General features: G+C 30.7%; 1 protein-coding gene across 1 annotated transcript; it reads right to left on the reverse strand.

Annotated features, from left to right (window-relative positions):
• Nucleotides 1-88: 88 nt before the first annotated feature.
• LOC111421052 (uncharacterized) lies at nt 89-21,460 on the reverse strand. Its single transcript, XM_023054168.2, has 5 exons — nt 21,278-21,460; nt 5,503-5,739; nt 1,249-1,668; nt 830-1,194; nt 89-616 (listed from the first exon to the last, which is right to left on the reverse strand). The coding sequence occupies exons 1-5, from the start codon at nt 21,362-21,364 to the stop codon at nt 433-435; spliced, it is 1,293 nt and encodes a 430-aa protein (XP_022909936.2). The 5' UTR covers nt 21,365-21,460; the 3' UTR covers nt 89-432.
• Nucleotides 21,461-21,790: the final 330 nt, after the last annotated feature.

Raw genomic sequence — 21,790 nt, forward strand, 5'->3', positions numbered from 1 at the left:
CATATATTACATTATTTAAACAAGCTCTTTTATAGAGTTATAAATGCACACTCGTTTGCATGTTGCTACTTTGTTACATAAAAAACGCTAATTATTAAATTATTTATATTTACAATTACATACCTAAAGTTAGATAACAAAATATTAAAGTTAAGTTATTCTCATTCATACTTATATAATTGGTAAATTTATATTCACTTTTTTTAGGTTTATCATCACGTCAATTATTAATAATTTTTTTCATGTTATAATCGTTTCAATAAATACAAAAACGATTTAATGATTCTTAACGATTTTAATAATTTAGAGTCTAAATAAATTAACGAGTTTACAGGAACGGAAAGGTGATTATTATTAATTGTTTTCTTTTGAGAATGTAATTGAGCACCTCGTCGCCGTGTAATGTGGTTTAATTTTATAATAAAAAAATACTTATTTTCCGCTATAATGACTACCGATATTCGAAGGTGGTCCTCTATGCTTATATCTACTTCCTGGTCTGGAATGGACTATTGCGTAATGATCACTATGAGATGATACAGATCTTGTTGAATTCATTGTTGATCCGCCTGAAGTGTATCCTTTAGGATTTTGAAGAGCTCCATTTAAAGAATACCTACGAAAATTCGTATCAAAATTTTATTTGAAAACAAAAAAGATTCTTTTAAACATTGCTTTATTAATATAGTTAACAAAATACAATTTTTTTTATCTTTTTCTTTGCGCGTTTAGTAAAGCATTAACAAAACAAACAATAAAAATGAAACAGATATAGCACTTCATTGACTAGTAAGCTTTAACAATCTATAATAATCACATTAATTCATACCTAGATCCATATTGACTTCCATGCCAAGATCTATAAGGGTCATAATCTTCGATAATACTGGGTTCTTTCTCGATAATTTCAGTTCGAGCGCAAGCACACGTCATCGCCGAACACAAAAATATATTGATGATCAACATGATTAAAAACAAAATACCAAGAGCAATGCACAACCATAACAACCACGAAGGACGAATCGTTCCATCATCTTCGTAAAGTTCCTGAACTAAAGGAGCTTCGCTTGGATCTAAAACGAAAACGCTTGTGGCGGCTAATAATTCCCCTCTATCAGTAATCAAAGCTTTCGATTGAGTTCCATCCCCACACATCGGTTCGGGGCATTTTCCTTTGCATAATCCAACTTCACACTAAAAATAAAAACAATTAAAAAAAATCATCTTAATTTTAAACAAAAAAAATACTTGAAAGTGAACTTGGGATCCTTCAGGAAATTTAAATATTGACTGAATCTCAGCGTCGGCTTTACTATTTGCTTCGTCGTAAGTAAATGGTGTTATTACATCAGGATTTACAGGACATCCTCTGTCATCGATTAAATTAACGCTGCTATTGGCTTTGCTAAAAGCAAAGCAGGATTTAACTCTAAACCCATGACTTCCATCTGGTTCGGAAAGCTCCGCTCTTAGACTGTATCTTCTACCATAAACGGCTTGGTTCACTTTTCTTGTTCCGTCAATTAACCTTAGCGAAACTAGCGAGGTTTTGTTGTTATCGTTTCTGAATCCAACCTTACCACAAGTTATAATGTAGAATTTATCTTCGGCTAATTCTAAGGTTTTGTGCAATCTAACCGCTATAGGTACTGAACGTTCATCGGTTTTCTAATTTAAAAAAAAAGAAATAAATTTTATAATAATACACAGTTTTACAGAAATAATTAAATTTGCGGGTATTTTATGTTTCTTACAGTTAACGCTATACAGTCGGTTAAATAGAAATAAAAAAGATATATAATCTAGGTTGAAGGTCTTATTGTGTACCGTAATGTGAGGTTACTTGATTACTAACAGAGGTTACATGGTTTAACACCCTGTATGTAATCATTTTTCTAACAGTTTTATTATCGTTTGAAATACTATAAAAATTTTTTCTTCAAATTCCGAAGTTTTGAGTGTGCATTAATGTTATCATAGATTTTAGATCTTCTAAGTTCCTTTGCAAACTAATTGTAATGTAACGATAATGTGGAAAGCATTAAGTTTTAAAGTCTCAGATCACAGAAACTTATTGAGATATCGCCATAAAATAAAAAATGACTTTAAGAAAATGTAATTGGTATTTAAAGTGTTGAAGCTCAAATCTTCAAGTTTTGGAGTTATCATTTTATGAATACAATTCTACATAACTACAAATTATTGATCCTAAAATAGTATTTAATTAAAAAAAATCGTATCTCAAAAACTAAAGGAGATACCAACATGAAATAAAAAGCAATTTGAAGCAAATTTAATATGTATTTAATGTATTGAAGATCATTTTTTCAAACCTTCAGATTTAAAAGTTATGATTTTTTGAATACAACCCTGCATAGCCAAAATCATAGATCCTAAAAGAAAAGTATTTAATTTTATCTCAAGAACTAGATGAGATATCACCATGAAATAAAAGTCAATTTAAAGCAAATTTTATTGATATTTGATGTATTCAATATCATTTTTTCAAACCTTCAATTTTTGGAGTTATGATTTTTTGAATACAACCCTACATAACCGTATATATTGAAGCTGGAGTAGCAGTAATTTATATTTAAGATATTGTATTTCAAAACCTAAATGAGACATCACCATGAAATATAGAGCAATTTAAAGCAAATTTAATTTGTATTTAATGCATTGAAAATCATTTCTTCAATTCTTCAAGTTTTGGAGTTATCATTTTTTGAATACAACATTGCATGCCGATAATCATAGATCTTACAATAGAAGTAGTTGATTTAAAATAAATCGTATCTCAAAACTAGATGAGATATCTTCATGAAATAAAAAGCAATTTAAAGCTAATTTAATTGGTATTTAATGTATTAAAGATCATTTCTTCAAATCTTCAAGTTTTGGAGGTATCATTTATTGAATACAACCCTGCATAGCCATAATTATAAATCCTAAAATGAATGTATTTAATTTTAAAAAAGGTCGTATCTCAAAAACTAGATGAGATATCTTCTTGTGATAAAAACCAATTAAAAGCAAATTTAATTGGTATTTAATTTGTTGAAGCTCATTTCTTCAAATTTTCACATTTTAAATTTATGAGTTTTTGAACACAACCCTGTATAGCCAAGATCATAGATCTTAAAATAAAAGTATTTAATTTATAAAAAACGTATCTCAAGAACTGGATGAGATATCTTCATGAAATAAAAAGCATTTTTAAGCTAATTTAATTGGTATTTAATGTATTGAAAATCATTTCTTCAAATCTTCAAGCTTTGGAGTTATCATTTATTGAATACAACCTTGCATAGCCATAATCATAGATCTTAAAATAAAAGCATTTAATTTATAAAAATCGTATCTCAAGAACTGGATGAGATATCTTCATGAAATAAAAAGCATTTTTAAGCTAATTTAATTGGTATTTAATGTATTGAAAATCATTTCTTCAAATCTTCAAGTTTTGGAGTTATCATTTATTGAATACAACCTTGCATAGCCATAATCATAAATCCAAAAATGAATGTATTTAATTTTAAAAAAGGTCGTATCTCAAAAACTAGATAAGATATCTTCTTGAAATAAAAAACAATTTAAAACAAATTTAATTGGTATTTAATGTATTGAAGGTCATTTCTTTAAATCTTCAAGTTTTGGAGTTATGATTTATTGAATACAACCCTACATAGCCAAAATCATAAATTAAAGTATTTAATTTTTAAAAAATCATATCTCAAATAGTAGATGAGATATCTTTTTGAGATAAAAAACAACTAAAAGCATATTTAACTGATATTTAATATATAGAAGATCATTTCTTCAAATCTTCACATTTTAAAGTTATGATTTTTTGAACACAACCCGAACAGCCATAATCAAAGATACTAAAATAAAAGTGTTTATATTTTAAAAACTCATATCTCAAAAAGTTGATGAGATATCATAATGAAATAAAAAGCAATTTAAAGCAAATTTAATTGGTATTAGATTGGTAATAGATTAAAGATCATTTCTTCAAATCTATAAATTTTGGAGTTATGATTTTTAGAATATATCCAAAGCATAGATCTTAAAATAAAAGTATTTAATTTCAAAAAATCGTATCTCAGTAACTAGATGAGATATTACTATGAAATAAAAAACAATTTAAAGCAAATTTATTACAGTATTCAGTATTTTAAAGCTCATTTCTTCAAATGTTCAAACTTTGTAGGTATGATTTTTTGAATACAATCATAATAGTAGATGATAGAATAAATGTAGTTGATCTTTAAAAAATAATATCTCAGAAACTAGTTGAGATATCGGTATGATATAAAAAGCAATTTAAAGCAAATTTAATCAGTAATTAATGACTTATAGATCATTTCTTTAAATCTTTTTTGAAATTACGACTGCATAGAATAAAATTAATTAATTTCTCAAAAATTGTATCTCAACAACTAATTGATGTATCATCATGAAGTAAAAAGCAGATTTAAATATCATGTTTATTCAATTGAAAATTCCACATTAATCTTCTTCTTGAAAAAAAAAGCAATGTGGGGTCTTTTTGCCACTTCCTTTTTAATTAATATTTACGTTACTGTAGAATTAGTCTTTTTCTTATCTATTTCTTCCACAAGCCGGAGTTGCATTGCTCTCATGAAGCCCTTGCCCTAATACACCGTTTTACCCTTAGCTTTATAACTTTTATGTCTTTATGCTTTACAGTAACTTTGCCACATGCACTTATGCGTTCATTCACGAAGCATTTAATAATTAGATAACCACTGGAATAATTGGTTAATTATAGATTGTAGATGTAGATCGTTGTAATTATAAAATAAAGTAAAAACTAAATTAAAATTGTAATATCGATCCAAACTTTATGATATGTTTAGTTTTAAACGAATCTTATAGTTTCATTTTCTTAATTAATAATAATTTATTGGGAAAAATTATAGAAACGCGTATAATCTGATACTGATCCGTTACTTTTACTTATGAAAGCAACACTTTAGAAAGTCATCCAACACCTTAAGAAGCCTTCGCATCGAAGAAGCGTAATGTTAAAGACATTTAAGCGAGAGAGACGGAATCGCTCTGGTTGATTCTATAATTGGCAAGCCGGATTTTCTTAACGGTACTTCCACGTGCAATTACATTTTATAATCGTTATTTACTTTGTACGTTGCAAGTTGTTAACCGAATCTGATAACATCAATGGCGCATTTTGTTGTTATAAACGCTCGTTTAAGAGTTTTCTGCTAAATGCCAAGGACGATCACGTTTTAAATCGAGAATATAGGCCAACAAGTAAGGAATGGTATTGACTGTTTATTATGGACATGAAATTTCAATAATTTTCTTATTTTTTTTTGTTATTCTTTTTATGGAATCTATTATCTTTATGGTGGCTTTTAAAAAAAAGTTTTTTCTTCGAATTTTGCATTTTATGCCAAGCTGAAGATAATTTTAATGACCGACGATTATATGACACGGACCATAAAGCGCACTTACGTTGTTGATGAGGATGCCGCAAAAGTCCGGGGTGTTTCTTGTGGCCAGAAGGTTGATGTCCAGCGTGACCATATTGGTTCCATCTCCGTGAACCATGCAAGCGGGCGTTCTAAAGTCTCGGGCGTGAACTGCCCCAAGAAAACTGCTATTGAACGCCACTTTTATGTTCATGTGGCCGGTTTTACAAGTCGCTGAAACTTGCGGTACAAATTCATTTGATGGGCTTTGACACCATATCTGAAAACAATAACAAAATTACATCTTACAAATCTCTATTAAAAGATGCAATAATTAAAAACGAAGTAATTAATTTCTTTTTTTGTTTATAGTACTTTATAGTATAGTTTCACTAAAAGGAATTCCGGTCGATTAATTGTGATAATTTATTAGATTATCTAATAATGAACTATAAGTCGAAAGAACAGTAAAACTAATTAAGATCTTGGTACCGTTTCACAGTAAGCGATGGTAATAATTATACACGCAAAGGACGGAAGTACTAAGGATACTTAATATCGTTTCGTATTAACCATTATTTTTAGTCGTTACGTTTACATGAGTTGCAAACCTAAAGACCCTGAACCGCGGTTCTTTTACATGCCACTGCGTGACCCCCAAGGAGAGATAATCTCTTGTGAGATGTTGCGCTTAAGAGAATCCCAACCCGCAGTTTATTTTCCAAGCTAATAATAAACCCTCCGCGGTTTTCATTAATATCTCACGGCGATTTTTCGCCACGTTCAGCCTTTAAGATGAGGGTACTATAATTTACTCCGTCGAACCCTTAATAATAATACCTATAAATCGCCTATGTTAATTACATTTTTTTTTATTTTTCTTAACCGCGAGACTACATTGCGTTCAGTGGAAGGACGATAAATCACATGCTTATGTGCAAGACCTAATAACAACCGGCCATCTGTTTCATGAAGCGATCCCTATATTTCTTCGACGATTGTTATAATACAATTGCGGTAGGGTGGTCGTAAATCAAAATTTTTCACTCTTTGCGAAATGATATTTTTAAAAGCTAAACCGGCCCCGGTTTATACTTTATATAAACCGGTATCATGCGAGGGCTAAAGTGCATCTAAAATCAAGGATGCGTGTAGCTATGGGTGTATACTATTTTCAGTCGGGTCACGTAAAAACGACACGTTGTGAATGTTGATTGGGATGTTATCAGGACTTTGTACAAGGTGGAATGGTATTGTTTTACCTACCCGTGGTGTGTCTTGTGCATAGTTTACTAGTACTACACTGTTTGTTAAAGTTTCAAATAACTTTAACTTATAATATTTTTAAGAAACAACAAAAATTTAAATAACAATACATTTTTGAAACTTTTTAATCATCAATATTAAAAATCTGTATAAAATTTATTTGTGGAATTTCTAATCTTCCAACATCATACCACAAATGCTACAAATTTTGCTTTTTCACGTGGTGTACTTAATGTTAGAACTATGTTAACAATGCAACAAAATCGCAAGAAATCAACCATGAAAGTGAATAATAAAGCTAGTTACTTTACGATGAAGCTACTCGTCGTTCTAAAGTGGCGCTAAAATCTCTTAAAGCGCAGATTTAAAAAGCATCATCCAACTAAACCTTCTCTAAACTGATCAACAGCATTCAAACTGTGATGTTGCATCAACAATGACTGATGGAAAGTTAACTCATTTCGGATCACAAGGTAAGAAATACAAAATACATAACTTTTCCCTACAAATCTAACCTAGACCTGCATTGTCTACTATAACAGATGTTGGAAAACGACATGTAGGGCTACTCTTGGAAAAAGATTTTTTTTTAAACAAATAATTTTTCTGCTTAGAATGTTTAGATGAAAGAAGTAAGTCCATAACAGCCACCACCTGTTTTCCCCCAATTGTGAGCCTATAATCATTAATTAATTGATCTACAAGATTAACTCCTGTCATGGTTAGATTATATGAAGAGAATATACGAGGTTGAGTTAAATCGATTCTTTCTCTGTGCTCTTTTGACCATCTTTTCACCGTTTGATGGGATTTCATAATAATAATAATAATAAGTTTATTGAATATGCATCAAAATGTACAATATTCTCGACAAATAAAGTTTATCTTCATTGCTGCAAAGTATTCGTCTATGGAGTAGAATTCCTTTTCTAAGAGCATATTCTTGACCTGTCTCTTCAAACTCTTCATATTCAATGTTTTTAAATGGGATGATTAATTCATTGTATAACTTTATAGATATATAGTTGAAATTTTTTTGTGATTTTGGTGTTCTGTGATATGGAAGTTTGATGTCAATCTCCTTGTCTGGTGGAGTTGGGGCGAGACTCTGTAATTGTGGTTAGTGAATCCTTGTTTTTGTGTATATAGTCTAGGCACGTAAGTATATTATGAGGATGGTAATGTCGGTATTTTTAGAGTTTTAAAATGACCTCTACTACTCTGGTTTTGTTCTAGACCTACTAGCGTTCTTATCGTTTTCTTTTGTAGTTTGAAAACTTCTTTTATGGAAGCACCCCATATTGCTATGCCATACACTGCCATGCTGTGGTAGTATGCAAAATACACATTTGGTGATTCAGCATTACATCATACTTACTTACTGTAGACGCAAAAGACAAAAGTAAACTCTCTATATCATGAAAATATTAGTAAATACCATGTTTGTTTTTAAACGTTCATTTCAAAGATGCAGACTTTTTTGTTCTGTGGTGTATTGTATCGTACCTGTTAGTACTTGAAATAGATTTTCTCCAAAATATATAAAAGTCCATGACTCTTAAAGTAATTGTCAAAAAGAATTGTGATCTGATAGAACTTCAATAATGTTGATCAAATCCAACCCAACTTTTGACCCCAAAAACATGTTTTCATGATTTTGATTAGTACATTTCTTTTGTATCGTAATATACTAAAATTTTATTATTATTATATTATTACTAATATACTAATTCTTTGTATAAAAACAATACTTTGAAGAGATATTTTTCTGAGATGTAAATTCCTGGTAGTTACCCCTACCTTGGTGGAATGAGTTCGTGAGTTATACGCTTCGGCCCTTCAGACCGATTTTAATAGTGCATTCTTGACTGGGATGCTGAAGTCCAGTTTTCGTATCATCTCTTCAGGGACGTTCAGGAGGTTGTTTTTTCTTTCGACCATCTGTGTTCTGGAATTCTGCCGGCATGGCCTCTTTGTCCTTTCCGTCTAACGTGCGCCCATCTAATTATGTCCTGCACCCCACATTCAGCAAAGAGTAGCCGACAATTGCTTGAAGGATTTTTATCGTTTTGTTTCGAAAAAGCCCTTGTGCCCGTCCAGAAGTAATGTTTACTCCAAGATATTTCAACCACATAACCTCATCTCCTCACCTCCTTCTCTTCACAGATTAAGACTGCATCATTATAGCCTTCTCGCCCAACTTGAACGCCCTTTGCATCGATTTGTCAATTATTTCGTTCGTCACTAAATTGAACAGGAGTGGGCTGAGGTTATCTCCCTACCTCACTTTAGTTACAATTCGTGTACATTTTCTGAGTCTCTCCTCTGTTCATACAAAATCTTGGTCTCAGGTGTATGTGTCGTTTCTCTACGTGTTTTGAGTTATTTTGTTTTAAATATTCTATGGTTACGGCTAACAAGGACAGTTACTACTTGATCAGTTGACTACTGGTGATCTGTTGGTTCTTTTATTGACTGCATATTCTTCTGGATACTAAATACTTCGGTAATTATAAACAGATATGTTCATTAAAGTCATGAACGAATTTCTGAATCGTTTAATGTATGCATTGGCAATACATTGGCAAAATGAATTGAGATACCATCATGAAATACGAACCATTGCAGAGCAAAATTTAATTTAATTTCCGCAAATTTTGACACACGATTAGATTAAGTTTATAAATTAAAACTTTCAAAAATCATATCTTAAAAATAATTCGCGATATCAAGATAAATTAATATATCATATAATAAATTTAATCTATTTTCAATACACCAAGATTAAATCATTTGTTCCTATAAATCCCGACTTTTTAATTTATTTCTGTGGTTATTGAGGTTAAGTTGATAAAAATTCAATTTACAACATTGCATCTCAAGAATAAATTGAGATGTAATTGTGAAATAAAATAGATTTTAATTAACACTTAATGAGTTGGAAATTATTTCATTATCGTTAGAAATTTCGATGTTATCATAGAAGATCATATCAATAAAAGTAGAAATGAGATATTAAGGTGTAGTAAAAACTATGTTATAATAAATATAAAATCTATAATATTTCTAATTCAACTCTGTGGTTACTGAGGTTTAATCGATAAAAATGCAATTTAAAGTATAGTGCTTCGATAATGAATTGAGATATCGTCATGAAACAGAAACCGTTTTAAAGGAAATGTAATTAATATTGAATTAATTGAAAATTATTTCCTTAGCTCAATAAATTTCGACATTATGATTTTTTATATCAATCTAACCACTTTAGATAGGTTAATATTGTAAATACAAATGTGTTTTCTAATAGAATCTCCTGAGGATGAACACTTCAAGTATCGAAACCGGTTTAGAGAAATAAATCAAATTACTAAGAATGTTTTTTTGACTTTTTCGATGGGTTTTTAAAATGTAATATGAAATAAAGCAAGCACTGTGGTAATAAAATGATCACCGGGGTCACCTACAATTTGGCATAACCTAACCTCAAACGGTTCTTTATAACCTCAAAAAGTTACAAATCTTAATTTCAAGCCGTTTTGGAGAAATCATTTTTTATATTTAATCCTGTTTACAGCAAACGCCAAATGAAATCGAGGTTTCTTAAAGTTTTATACCTATAAAATAATGTAATCATCGTGGTCACCTATAATTTGGCATAACCTAACCTCAAACGCTCCTTTATAACCTCAAAAAGTTACAATTCTTAATTTCAAGCCGTTTTGGGGAAATAATTTTTTATATTTAATCCCATTCACAATAAACGCCAAATGAAATCGAGGTTTCTTAAAGTTTTATATAAAATAAAGTAATCACCGTGGTCACCTATAATTTGGCATAACCTAACTTCAAAGGTTCCTTTATAACCTCAAAAAGTTACAATTCTTAATTTCAATCCGTTTTGGGGAAATAATTTTTTATATTTAATCCCATTTACAACAAACGCCAAATGAAATCGGCGTTTTTTAAAATGTTATATAAAATAAAGCGAACACTGTGGTCACCTATAATTTGGCATAACCTAACCTCAAACGTTTCTTTATAACCTCAAAAAGTTACAATTCTTAATTTCAACCCGTTTTGGGGAAATCATTTTTTATATTTAATAACGTTTACAACAAACGCCAAATGAAATCGGCATTTTTAAAGTTTTATATAAAATAAAGTAATCACCGTGGTCACCTATAATTTGGCATAACCTAACCTCAAGCGTTTCTTTATAACCTCAAAAAGTTACAAATCTTAATTTCAAGCCGTTTTGGAGAAATCATTTTTTATATTTTATCCTGTTTACAACAAATGCCAAATGAAATCGAGGTTTCTTAAAGTTTTATATAAAATAAAGTAATCACCGTGGTCACCTATAATTTGGCATAACCTAACCTCAAACGTTTCTTTATAACCTCAAAAAGTTACAATTCTTAATTTCAAGCCGTTTTGGGGAAATCATTTTTTATATTTAATAACGTTTACAACAAACGCCAAATGAAATCGGCATTTTTAAAGTTTTATATAAAATAAAGTAATCACCGTGGTCACCTATAATTTGGCATAACCTAACCTCAAGCGTTTCTTTATAACCTCAAAAAGTTACAAATCTTAATTTCAAGCCGTTTTGGAGAAATCATTTTTTATATTTAATCCTGTTTACAACAAACGCCAAATGAAATCGAGGTTTCTTAAAGTTTTATATAAAATAAAGTAATCACCGTGGTCACCTATAATTTGGCATAACCTAACCTCAAACGTTTCTTTATAACCTCAAAAAGTTACAATTCTTAATTTCAAGCCGTTTTGGGGAAATCATTCTTTATATTTAATCTCGTTTACAACAAACGCCAAATGAAATCGGCATTTTTAAAGTTTTATATAAAATAAAGTAATCACCGTGGTCACCTATAATTTGGCATAACCTAACTTCAAAGGTTCCTTTATAACCTCAAAAAGTTACAATTCTTAATTTCAAGCCGTTTTCGGGAAATAATTTTTTATATTTAATCCCATTTACAACAAACGCCAAATGAAATCGGCGTTTTTTTAAATGTTATATAAAATAAAACGAACACTGTGGTCACCTATAATTTGGCATAACCTAACCTCAAACGTTTCTTTATAACCTCAAAAAGTTACAATTCTTAATTTCAACCCGTTTTGGGGAAATCATTTTTTATATTTAATAACGTTTACAACAAACGCCAAATGAAATCGGCATTTTTAAAGTTTTATATAAAATAAAGTAATCACCGTGGTCACCTATAATTTGGCATAACCTAACCTCAAACGTTTCTTTATAACCTCAAAAAGTTACAATTCTTAATTTCAAGCCGGTTTGGAGAAATAATTTTTTATATTTAATCCCGTTTACAACAAACGCCAAATGAAATCGGCGTTTTTTAAAATGTTATATAAAATAAAATGATCACTGTGGTCACCTATAATTTGGCATGACCTAACCTCAAACGTTTCTTTATAACCTCAAAAAGTTACAATTCTTAATTTCAAGCCGTTTTGGAAAAATCATTTTTTATATTTAATTCCATTTATAACAAACACCAAATGAAATCGACATTTTTAAAGTTTTATATAAAATAAAGCGAGCACTGTGGTCACCTATAATTTGGCATAACCTAACCTCAAACGTTTCTTTATAACCTCAAAAAGTTACAATTCTTAATTTCAAGCCGTTTTGGAGAAATCATTTTTTATATTTAATCCCGTTTACAACAAACACCAAATGAAATCGGGGTTTCTTAAAGTTTTATATAAAATAAAGTAATCACCGTGGTCACCTATAATTTGGCATAAAATAACCTCAAACGATTCTTTATAACCTCAAAAAGTTACAATTCTTAATTTCAAGCCGTTTTGGAAAAATCATTTTTTATATTTAATTCCATTTGTAACAAACACCAAATGAAATCGACATTTTTAAAGTTTTATATAAAATAAAGTGATCACCGTGGTCACCTATAATTTGGCATAACCTAACCTCAAACGATTGTTTATAACCTCAAAAAGTTACAATTCTTAATTTCAAGCCGTTTTGGAAAAATCATTTTTTATATTTAATCTCATTTACAACAATCGCCAAATGAAATCGACATATTTTAGTTTTATATAAAATAAAGTGATCACCGTGGTCACCTATAATTTGGCATAACCTAACCTCAAACGATTCTTTATAACTTCAAAAAGTTATAATTCTTAATTGCAAGCCGTTTTGGAGAAATTAATTATTATATTTAACCCTAACTTCTAGGCTTCTATAATGTGGTATAACCAAACCTGAAATGTTCCTTTATAACTCCAAACTCTCTCTAACTGTTCGTTAATGTTTCAAAATCTCTAAGTAGTATTAGAGCAACTTAACTATTACAAATAATAGCGATTATAGAAGTTTTAATTAATCAATTTACCAACTTAGTATCACTTTCTCTTTATTAATAAATTTAATGCAGAATAAATCAATATTAATTTCTACACTTAGCGTCTTTTTGCATCATAAAGAATTTCAAGAAAAATAGTTATCGCAAAGGTATGAGAAATTTTTATTTATCAACAATAACGGAAGCTTTCAATTTATTTCCTCCATGGATATTATTATATCAGTACTTTTTTTCTGAAATGCGATAACATTTTCTGGGTTATCAACTGTTCGCTGCCATAAAGAATCGATTAATGTTTATGGGCTTTTGTTGTCCAATTTTATCAGTTACAATAGCGCACTCAAGATATTGTGAACCTCTTTCTAATTATTACAAAGGAAAGGAATATAATAAAAATATTTTTTACTAAAGAAACTCGTTTTAAGCAAACATGGTTTCACGGAACACATTTTGAAAAACGTTGGTCTAGAATAACAAAATATATCATGAACATTTATCTTTCCGGTCCTGTTCCGTATAAATTTATTTTATCCCCGTGAGTCCACATCACAAGCCACGTGAATAGCAACAAACGCACGTTTTCTTAACAAACGGCGGCCGCCTTTTGTTCGTTGGGTGTTTCTTGCGGTTCAAAAAGGTGTGTTAACATGTTTGAAACCAAGGACGAATTCCTCGTTGATATTTCCAGTGAAATAATTGTCTGCGGACAAACTTTCTAATCAGAGGCGAATAGTTTTAATGCCGACTGACCACCAACAATAACTTGGATATTACGATCGCGCACCGGGTCCGGTTTGTGAAACTTAATTCTCTCAAATTACCCTTGCAAATGTTCGATCATTGACTTTCTGGTTACATGCCTTTTTAAATACCATATAATTTTACTCTGGAATAAATTTTAATTAAAACATCGTAATTTTATGTAAAAGAAATTTCCTTTTTCCTCCGGGTTGTTAAACATTGAAACTTAAGAGAAAGGTCAGAGAAAGAGAATTTAATGAAGAAAGGGAAAGCGGTCAGAACCCGAACCAGATTAAGTGAGAAAATTTATATTCTGAATGCTCCGCAGAAGCTTACACAAGAAAGTTAGTTAGGAAAAAGTAAAGATTAAGATATTTTCATTGTTTGAATAATATCTTTGTTTTTATTATGCATCATTATGGAGACACGTGTTACATTGAATACATAAATTCTTAAGTAAATACGTAGGGGTATTTCTATAAGGTCAAGGATGTGAAGACAACGTACTATCACTTTTTAAAGATTATCACGACAATCGTAGATGCATAATGTATTTGAAATACAACATTCAATTAAGGACAAATACTTCGTATTGGTATTGTTGGTTAATGTTCGTGTAGGTTTATTGTTAAATTTTTTCATTTCTGAGACGCCTTTTTTGGATGTTGGACTCCGACAACGTCTTCCTACGTGGACACAATCATAAAACATACAATAAAAAATTCCTTACAAGTGAAGACATGTCCAGCGGGATTATTTCGTTATTTTGTCATGTTTCGTGTGTGGGTTGCATTAAAGATCAAGATCGATAAAACTTCAAATATAATTGCCTCATCGTAAAATCATAAATAAAAACGGCATTATTTATAATTGAGTTCTCGCGTGACCACAAATGTAATGGTAGGTCTTAAGTAGCTAATTAGGTTTATTGCTACGTCTTAAACGCGAAAGGTCTTCGATTGGTTATAATTGCATGAAAATAATGCTTTAATAAAAAATCTGAAAGTCCAACCACTTTCCTTTTATCGTAAGTGATTCGTAGAGAATTGAAAATCTTTTTTCTTTTGTGAATAAAATCGTTCGGCCATTTCGTTACATAAAATATCATGTCTGACCACATGTTGATTTACATGACCACTTTCACTTGGCATTTACCTCCAGATGTGAGTTTAAACGGAGAAATCTACGCTTATTTCGTGAGTTAAAATAAGAAATGTTATTGTCCTTAAAAGCAAATAAAAAATTATTGAATTCATAAAATTAAAAAATAAATTAAATAAATCTTTAAATTCATGTTATATAACTGACATATTGCGATATATCCAACTTGATTTACTGCTATGTATTTATAATCGAAAAATGATATGAATGACTCATTTTTATACCCCTTTTAAGGTAATCTGTTTTAAAAATTTGAATTTACATTTTGACGTGCCATCGATTTCCGGAAACGCAGTTTCCAGTGGGTCAGAGCGATACCACTAAATAACAGTTCAGTGAACTTAAAGATTGTCATACTTTGATAGTCTGTTTTTAACGTTGGTCATTGATATGCAAAGCTGAAGTGATGAACGGGCGGACTGCAAACGTTTCGTAACACTTAAATTTCGTACCGTTACTATTACTACGCTCAAAAATTGTGTCGGAGTTTATTGTTACTAACTGTTATATAAACTGTTAAGCAACTTTTACATTGTTATGGTTGAACCCTTTTTCTAATAACCGACATTTTTTCTTTAGAATTCTATTAAATTAATCACCGCAACGTTTTTGTGAGATTAACACTTTTACCTGACACAATCTGAATGGCACTTTTTGATACTTGATTTAATTTTCGCTGGTTTGGAGTATTATTGAAATCATTTCAAGTAAAGATTTTGTAACGGAAGATTTTTTATTACTTTATAAGTTCAAAAAACAAGGAAGTGTATCGAAACTGCACAAAACTGAATGATACCAAATAAATGGCTGCTATCAACTTTCATTACATTAAAGAAAATAAAAAAGAACCCAACCGAGAAGATAGCCAGGAAGATGAAACAATTGTGAAAATCTACAGGAATCTCAGCAGAGCAACAGAAGTTGTAAGAATTTGTACAGGACCCAGTACCTCCATAGGTATATGGATTACCCAAAATCCATAAACAAGATGTCCCACAACGCCCTATTGTCAGTGCCATAAATTCTCCCACCTATCAACTAGTAAAACACGTTGCCAAGATTCTGTGTCCTTTTACAGGTAAAACAGAATTAAATGTCAGAGATTTCACACATTTTGTAGAATCAATCAGGAGTATACAGTTAGACCCCCAGGATATCTTGGCAAGTTTCGACCTGGAATCTCTATTCACCACTCTGGTGAATGGTCTTCGCCAGAACTCATCCTGTAAGGTTTGCCGAAGGATGTCGCAGGACTAGTGGAGTACTGCCTATCATCGACATATTGTAGCTGGAAACGAGAATTCTACGAGCAATGCGAAGGTGCAACCATGAGATCACCATGGTTTAGTGTTAGTTCTAGTGATAGTGCTACTATTAGTTCTAGCTTTAGTTTAACTTTCATTACCCTCAAAAAAAGAACAGTACAAAATATTGCTGCCATTACCACATGATAAACCTAATGGCTAATACATGAAAAGTCTTATTGAAAGTGATCCATAATATAATGTACAGAAAACTAGATGTAGACATGAAAAGTCTTATTGAAAGTGATCCATAATAGAATGTACAGAAAACTAGATGCAGACATCAACTTGGATTCCGTAAAGGTCTAGGAACTCACACAAATGCCAATAAAGAGAATGATAGACCTCAGACACAAAAGAATAATTTCAAATTACTTCCACGGGCAAACAGCAACAGCGCGAGTAGATGACGTGATATTCAAAGAAATAGAAATTCTGATAGGGGTACATCAAGGACACTTTTGAAAACCAAACAATTATGAGATTATAGCAATAAATACAATTTGTTTATCACAAAATGATTATTATACTACTATCTAAATCTGCCGAAACAAAAAGGTAACAGTATTCTTTATATAAGCAGTTTCTGCTGCAACTTATAGACTTTTCATCGTTATTTAAAGTGTCACATTTTCAAATTACTTGCCAAAGACGAAACAAGTTAGAAAAGTTATTACAATATGGGAAAAGCTAATTTGTGGCTTAAAATACTTCCAATGGATTAAAAACAACTCAAAAATGTTAAAGAATAGTGAAATAATTAAAACAATTAATTATGATGTTTTTTGAGTCGGTTAGAAGGATACCAGGATAAAGAACACTAATTTCCTTCCAATTTTCTTATAAATAAGATTTGGTGTGTCTCAAAATGGTACTAATTGCTTGGAAACACTTATTTTATTTGAAAACACGTAATAAGTTAATAACATAAAAAAAGCTGTTTTGCAGAAAATTTACAGAATTTAGAATCTGGGAAAAGTTAACTGTTGTGATTCAAAGTGGTTTTAATAGATTCAAAACGTCGCGATGATACTTAACGAGGATAAGAGAATGAAATATGGAAAAAGCTGGTTTTATGTGAATTAAAATGATTCCAATGAATTAGAGATATCTCTATAATACTTAAAAACGCAAGGGATTAAAAGAATTGATCATAATGTTTCTTGAAACGGTTTCAAAGATACTAGGAATATTAAAAAAAACGTGTTGGTATGTGTCAAAAAGGTACTAATTGATTAGAAATATTTTATTATTATTTGAAAAACACAAAGTAAGTTGATAACATTAAAGAGAGCAATTTCCAGAAAATTCACAGAATTTAGAATATGATGAAATCTGAATGTTATGAATTAAAATGGTTCTAATCAAACTAGAATGCTTAACGAGCATAAAAGAATAATCAAGAATGATTTTGATATGATTTAAAAGAGTTTCAAGGATATGAGAAAATAGAATATTTTGACTGGGATATGTCAAAATGGCTCATATCGGCTGAAAACGTTTTCAAATTACTTATCAAAAACGAGAGGAGGTAGAAAAGTTGATGAGGATGGTCTTCTGAAATTTCCAACGTTTCAGAATATAGTGAAAGCTGACGTGTAAAACATCGGTTTTATTATTGATCAGCAGAACAATTAAGCCCATTAAATTGATTGATGATGCTCAAACTTTGTTTAGATGTGTGTCTTGCTAAGTTAAAAAGTTATTACAACATGGGAAAAGCTAATTTGTGGCTTAAAATACTTTCAATGGATTAAAAACATCTCAAGAATGTTAAAAGACAATGAAATAAATAAAAGAATTAATTATGATGTTTTTTGAATCTGTTAGAAGGATACCAGGAAATAAAGAAGACTTATTTTAATGTTTAAAAACACGTAAGAACTTAAAAACATAAAAAAGACGTTTTGCAGAAAATTCAAAGAATTTGGAATATGAGAAAAGTTAACTGGTGTGATTCAAAATGGATTTAATAGATTCAAAACATCGCGAGGGTACTTAACGAGGATAAAAGAATGAAACAAAATAATTTTGATGCTTTTTGAAAGAGTTTCAAGGATACCAGAAAATAGTCAAAAACGTAAAAATTTTCTTCAAATTTTTTCAAGTTATTACAATATGGAAAAAGGTGATTTGGTGTGATTCAAAATGATTCCAATGAATTAGAAATATCTCTATAATATTTAGAGACGATAAGGGATTAAAAGAATTGATTATAATGGTTTTTGAAACTGTTTCAAAGATACTAGGAATTAAAGAAACGTGTTGGTATGTCAAAAAGGTACTAATTGATTAGAAATATTTGATTATTGTTTGAAAAACACAAAGTAAGTTGATAACATTAAAGATGGAAATTTCCAGAACATTCAAAGAATTTAGAATATGATGAAATCTGAATGTTCTGAATTAAAATGGTTCTAATTAGTTCAAACCATCACTAGAATACTTAACGAGCATAAAAGAATAATCAAGAATGATTTTGATATGATTTAAAAGAGTTTCAAGGATATATTGATCAGCAGATCAACCAAGCCCAGTAAATTGATCACTGTTCACAACATTCTAAAATGCTCTAACTTTATTTGGATTTGTGTCTTATTAAAAAGGCTCATCAAAATAAATTGTCCGCGGGAAGTTTGAAGACTTTGGGATATAATGGAAAGATGCCAATTTTAGGAATTACTACGTGTCCTTCTGTTGAGACTTCCATCTCCTAATAAGTTGTTTTATCTTGAAATCTAAAATTTGACTAATGTAATTCCAAATATTAAGCTTCTTTTAGATTTCTTGGTGCAATCTGAAATCTGCAATATAAAGTTAAAGTTTTTCTTGAACTTTGGAATCTATGACTGGTGAAACACGGTTTCAATTTTTTTTTTCTTGGATTTTAGTAGCTAACTTTCTACTTAACGTTAGGTTAAGCGTTGATTTGTATTTATGTTTTACGATGCAAAATTAAAATGATTAGTATCTATTTGATTTTTTATAGAATATGACGCTAACGTTGTTCTGATTACTCTTCTAGATTTTTTTACTGTATATAAGAGATTAATGTGTAGAAGCGATGTTTGCGTAACTCTCCCAAGAAACTGTGGAACTAATTTAGTAGGAGTTGATCGAAAACTCCGATTCATCCCAGGAGAGTGATCGATGATGCTATAAACACAGGAAATTATGTTATTAATAATTGAAGAGTACAGTAACCTATTAAGTAATCCAAATTGAACTCGTCATCAACTCCTGACCTCTTGCAAACTACACACTGAAACAATCCTTTTTCAAAATTTCCTTTTACTAGAATTCTCCAACATCATTCTGGTTGGAAAAATAAAAATATCTCCTAGAATGATATAGATTGAAATAAATTTATCTCATTGTCTATTTTTTTATAACCACAATATTATTTACCACAATCTAAAATAAAATATAACAAGGAATTTAAAAACGTCCCAATATAAAAATCGTGTTTAACCAAATATTGACCACAGATTACTGTTGGAAATAGTAAATAACAATATTTGAGTTTACCACAATCGCCACATATACCATAAAACAGAATAAGAGTGAAATTGCTTTATTTCCATTCATTTTCGATATGCTGCGTCAAATATAGAATCATCGATGTAATTGCGTTAACATTATTAGACGATAATAGTCTTAGTACTTAATAGACTTAATCAAGTACCACATGATAGCTAAATAGCTATTGACAATTAAACTGAAAGGGTTTTCCGGATTTAGTTTAACCACAAAATTGTCCAATTATTGCAAATTAAACAACTTTATTGTACGAGAAGCACGTGTCCGTTACAAGTGCTTTCTTTTAATGCAATCGTAGTCGAACCAATTTAAAACTATAGAGTTTCTTAAACTATAACTGTGCACGGAAATGCTAAAACACTGTTGGAAAGAACGTTTCGCGGAATTACGTGACCAAAACAATCTCGCGTGTTTTCCGGATGGTGTTAAAGATTCTTCGCATCAATTACGTGAACGTTAACGTTAACGTTAGTTGACGGAGAGTTATAGCATCTTGCGAAAGTAATTTTAGTTGTATAATCGTTTCTAGTTACGCCCAATTCTGTTTGGACTTGATTGGAGGCCATTAAACACTTGGATGTGGGTAGCTGTGTCAATGGTGTGTATTGCATATGCGGCAATTCGCCGATTCGGCCTTGTTTTGTAACATATGTGGGTTTGATTCTTAGCAAAGAGAATTCTAAACGCGAACTCGAACGTGATATCCTTAAGAATAGCCTTAAGAATGGCAAAGAAGGAAGGTAACAAATGATCGTTTTTAAGGACAGTGGCACGAGCTAACAATAGTCGATTCCACGGATATAGTCGATTGAATCTAGACAATTTTCACGTTAGTATATGATATAACAGACGATTATTGCCCAAGAATATTTTCTTAGAATCACATATTTGCATAACTATTAACTTCCTGGAACATAAGCGACTCATTTTAAAAGACGTTTTTTACATTAAGCCGCATTCCAGAGCTTTGTTGGTTTAGTACACAATGCACACGTTTGTTTGAATGAGTCAATATACAATTATCGCAAAATTAGTATGTGAGGAAAGGACGAATGACGTTATGAAACCTATACCTAGAAGATTCTCTCAATAATAATTAGTCATAGCAGGTGGGTTATTTAGGTTATTGAATATTTATAGAACATACGTTTTCAATTAGAAGAAAATATATTAAACAGTTAAACGTATAAATATATTTACGGATTATGAGCAAATGGAACAGTTATTACAAAAAGATTAATAGATTAAACGGTTATAGACTTTAAATTTAAATTTAATAATAACGCAGTGTCATCATAAGGTTTATGTTGAAATTATTCATCAATCGTAGCTAAATAACAAAATGTATGTTGACATTTAAAATAAACAGTACGTTATATGTCGCGGGATGGGCAAAAAGCAGTCACGGCAACGGTTATCTCACCTGTTGAACATTTGATGCGAACAGAAGCACAAAACAGAATATTAATCGCACCACATTGTCACAGGTTATCACTGAATCGGGCCCCATCGTAAGCACAAAAATTTGGTACTTAATGTTACGTCGAGGTCGAATAGATGTTCGTTCGTTCGTCCGACATAACTCCGTGACGTCGCGGTTATTTCTGAGGCGAGGTTCGTATGCCGCACCAACATTGAAATCGCCGGTGTCGAGTTTTGGTAGACCGCAATAAGTTGGATGGGAGACTCGACGGTGAAAACGTTATCGAAACTTATTTCTACGTTGACGTCAGTCGGGCTTTGCCCACTATACACCAGAGAGTTTGGTTTTGGTACACGCAGATCCTCGTGGGCACAGATACAGATGGTATGGAATGCAAGACGAAGATCACTTTCATTTTTTTCTGGACAAATAGTAGTGGTGAATCACTATTTTGTTGATGGCTTATCGATCAAACAAACGTATATATGTTTGTTAACCAATTAACAACTATAA

Source organism: Onthophagus taurus, chromosome 1 (assembly GCF_036711975.1).
Source record: "Onthophagus taurus isolate NC chromosome 1, IU_Otau_3.0, whole genome shotgun sequence".
In the NCBI taxonomy this organism is placed as follows: Eukaryota; Metazoa; Arthropoda; class Insecta; order Coleoptera; family Scarabaeidae; genus Onthophagus; species Onthophagus taurus.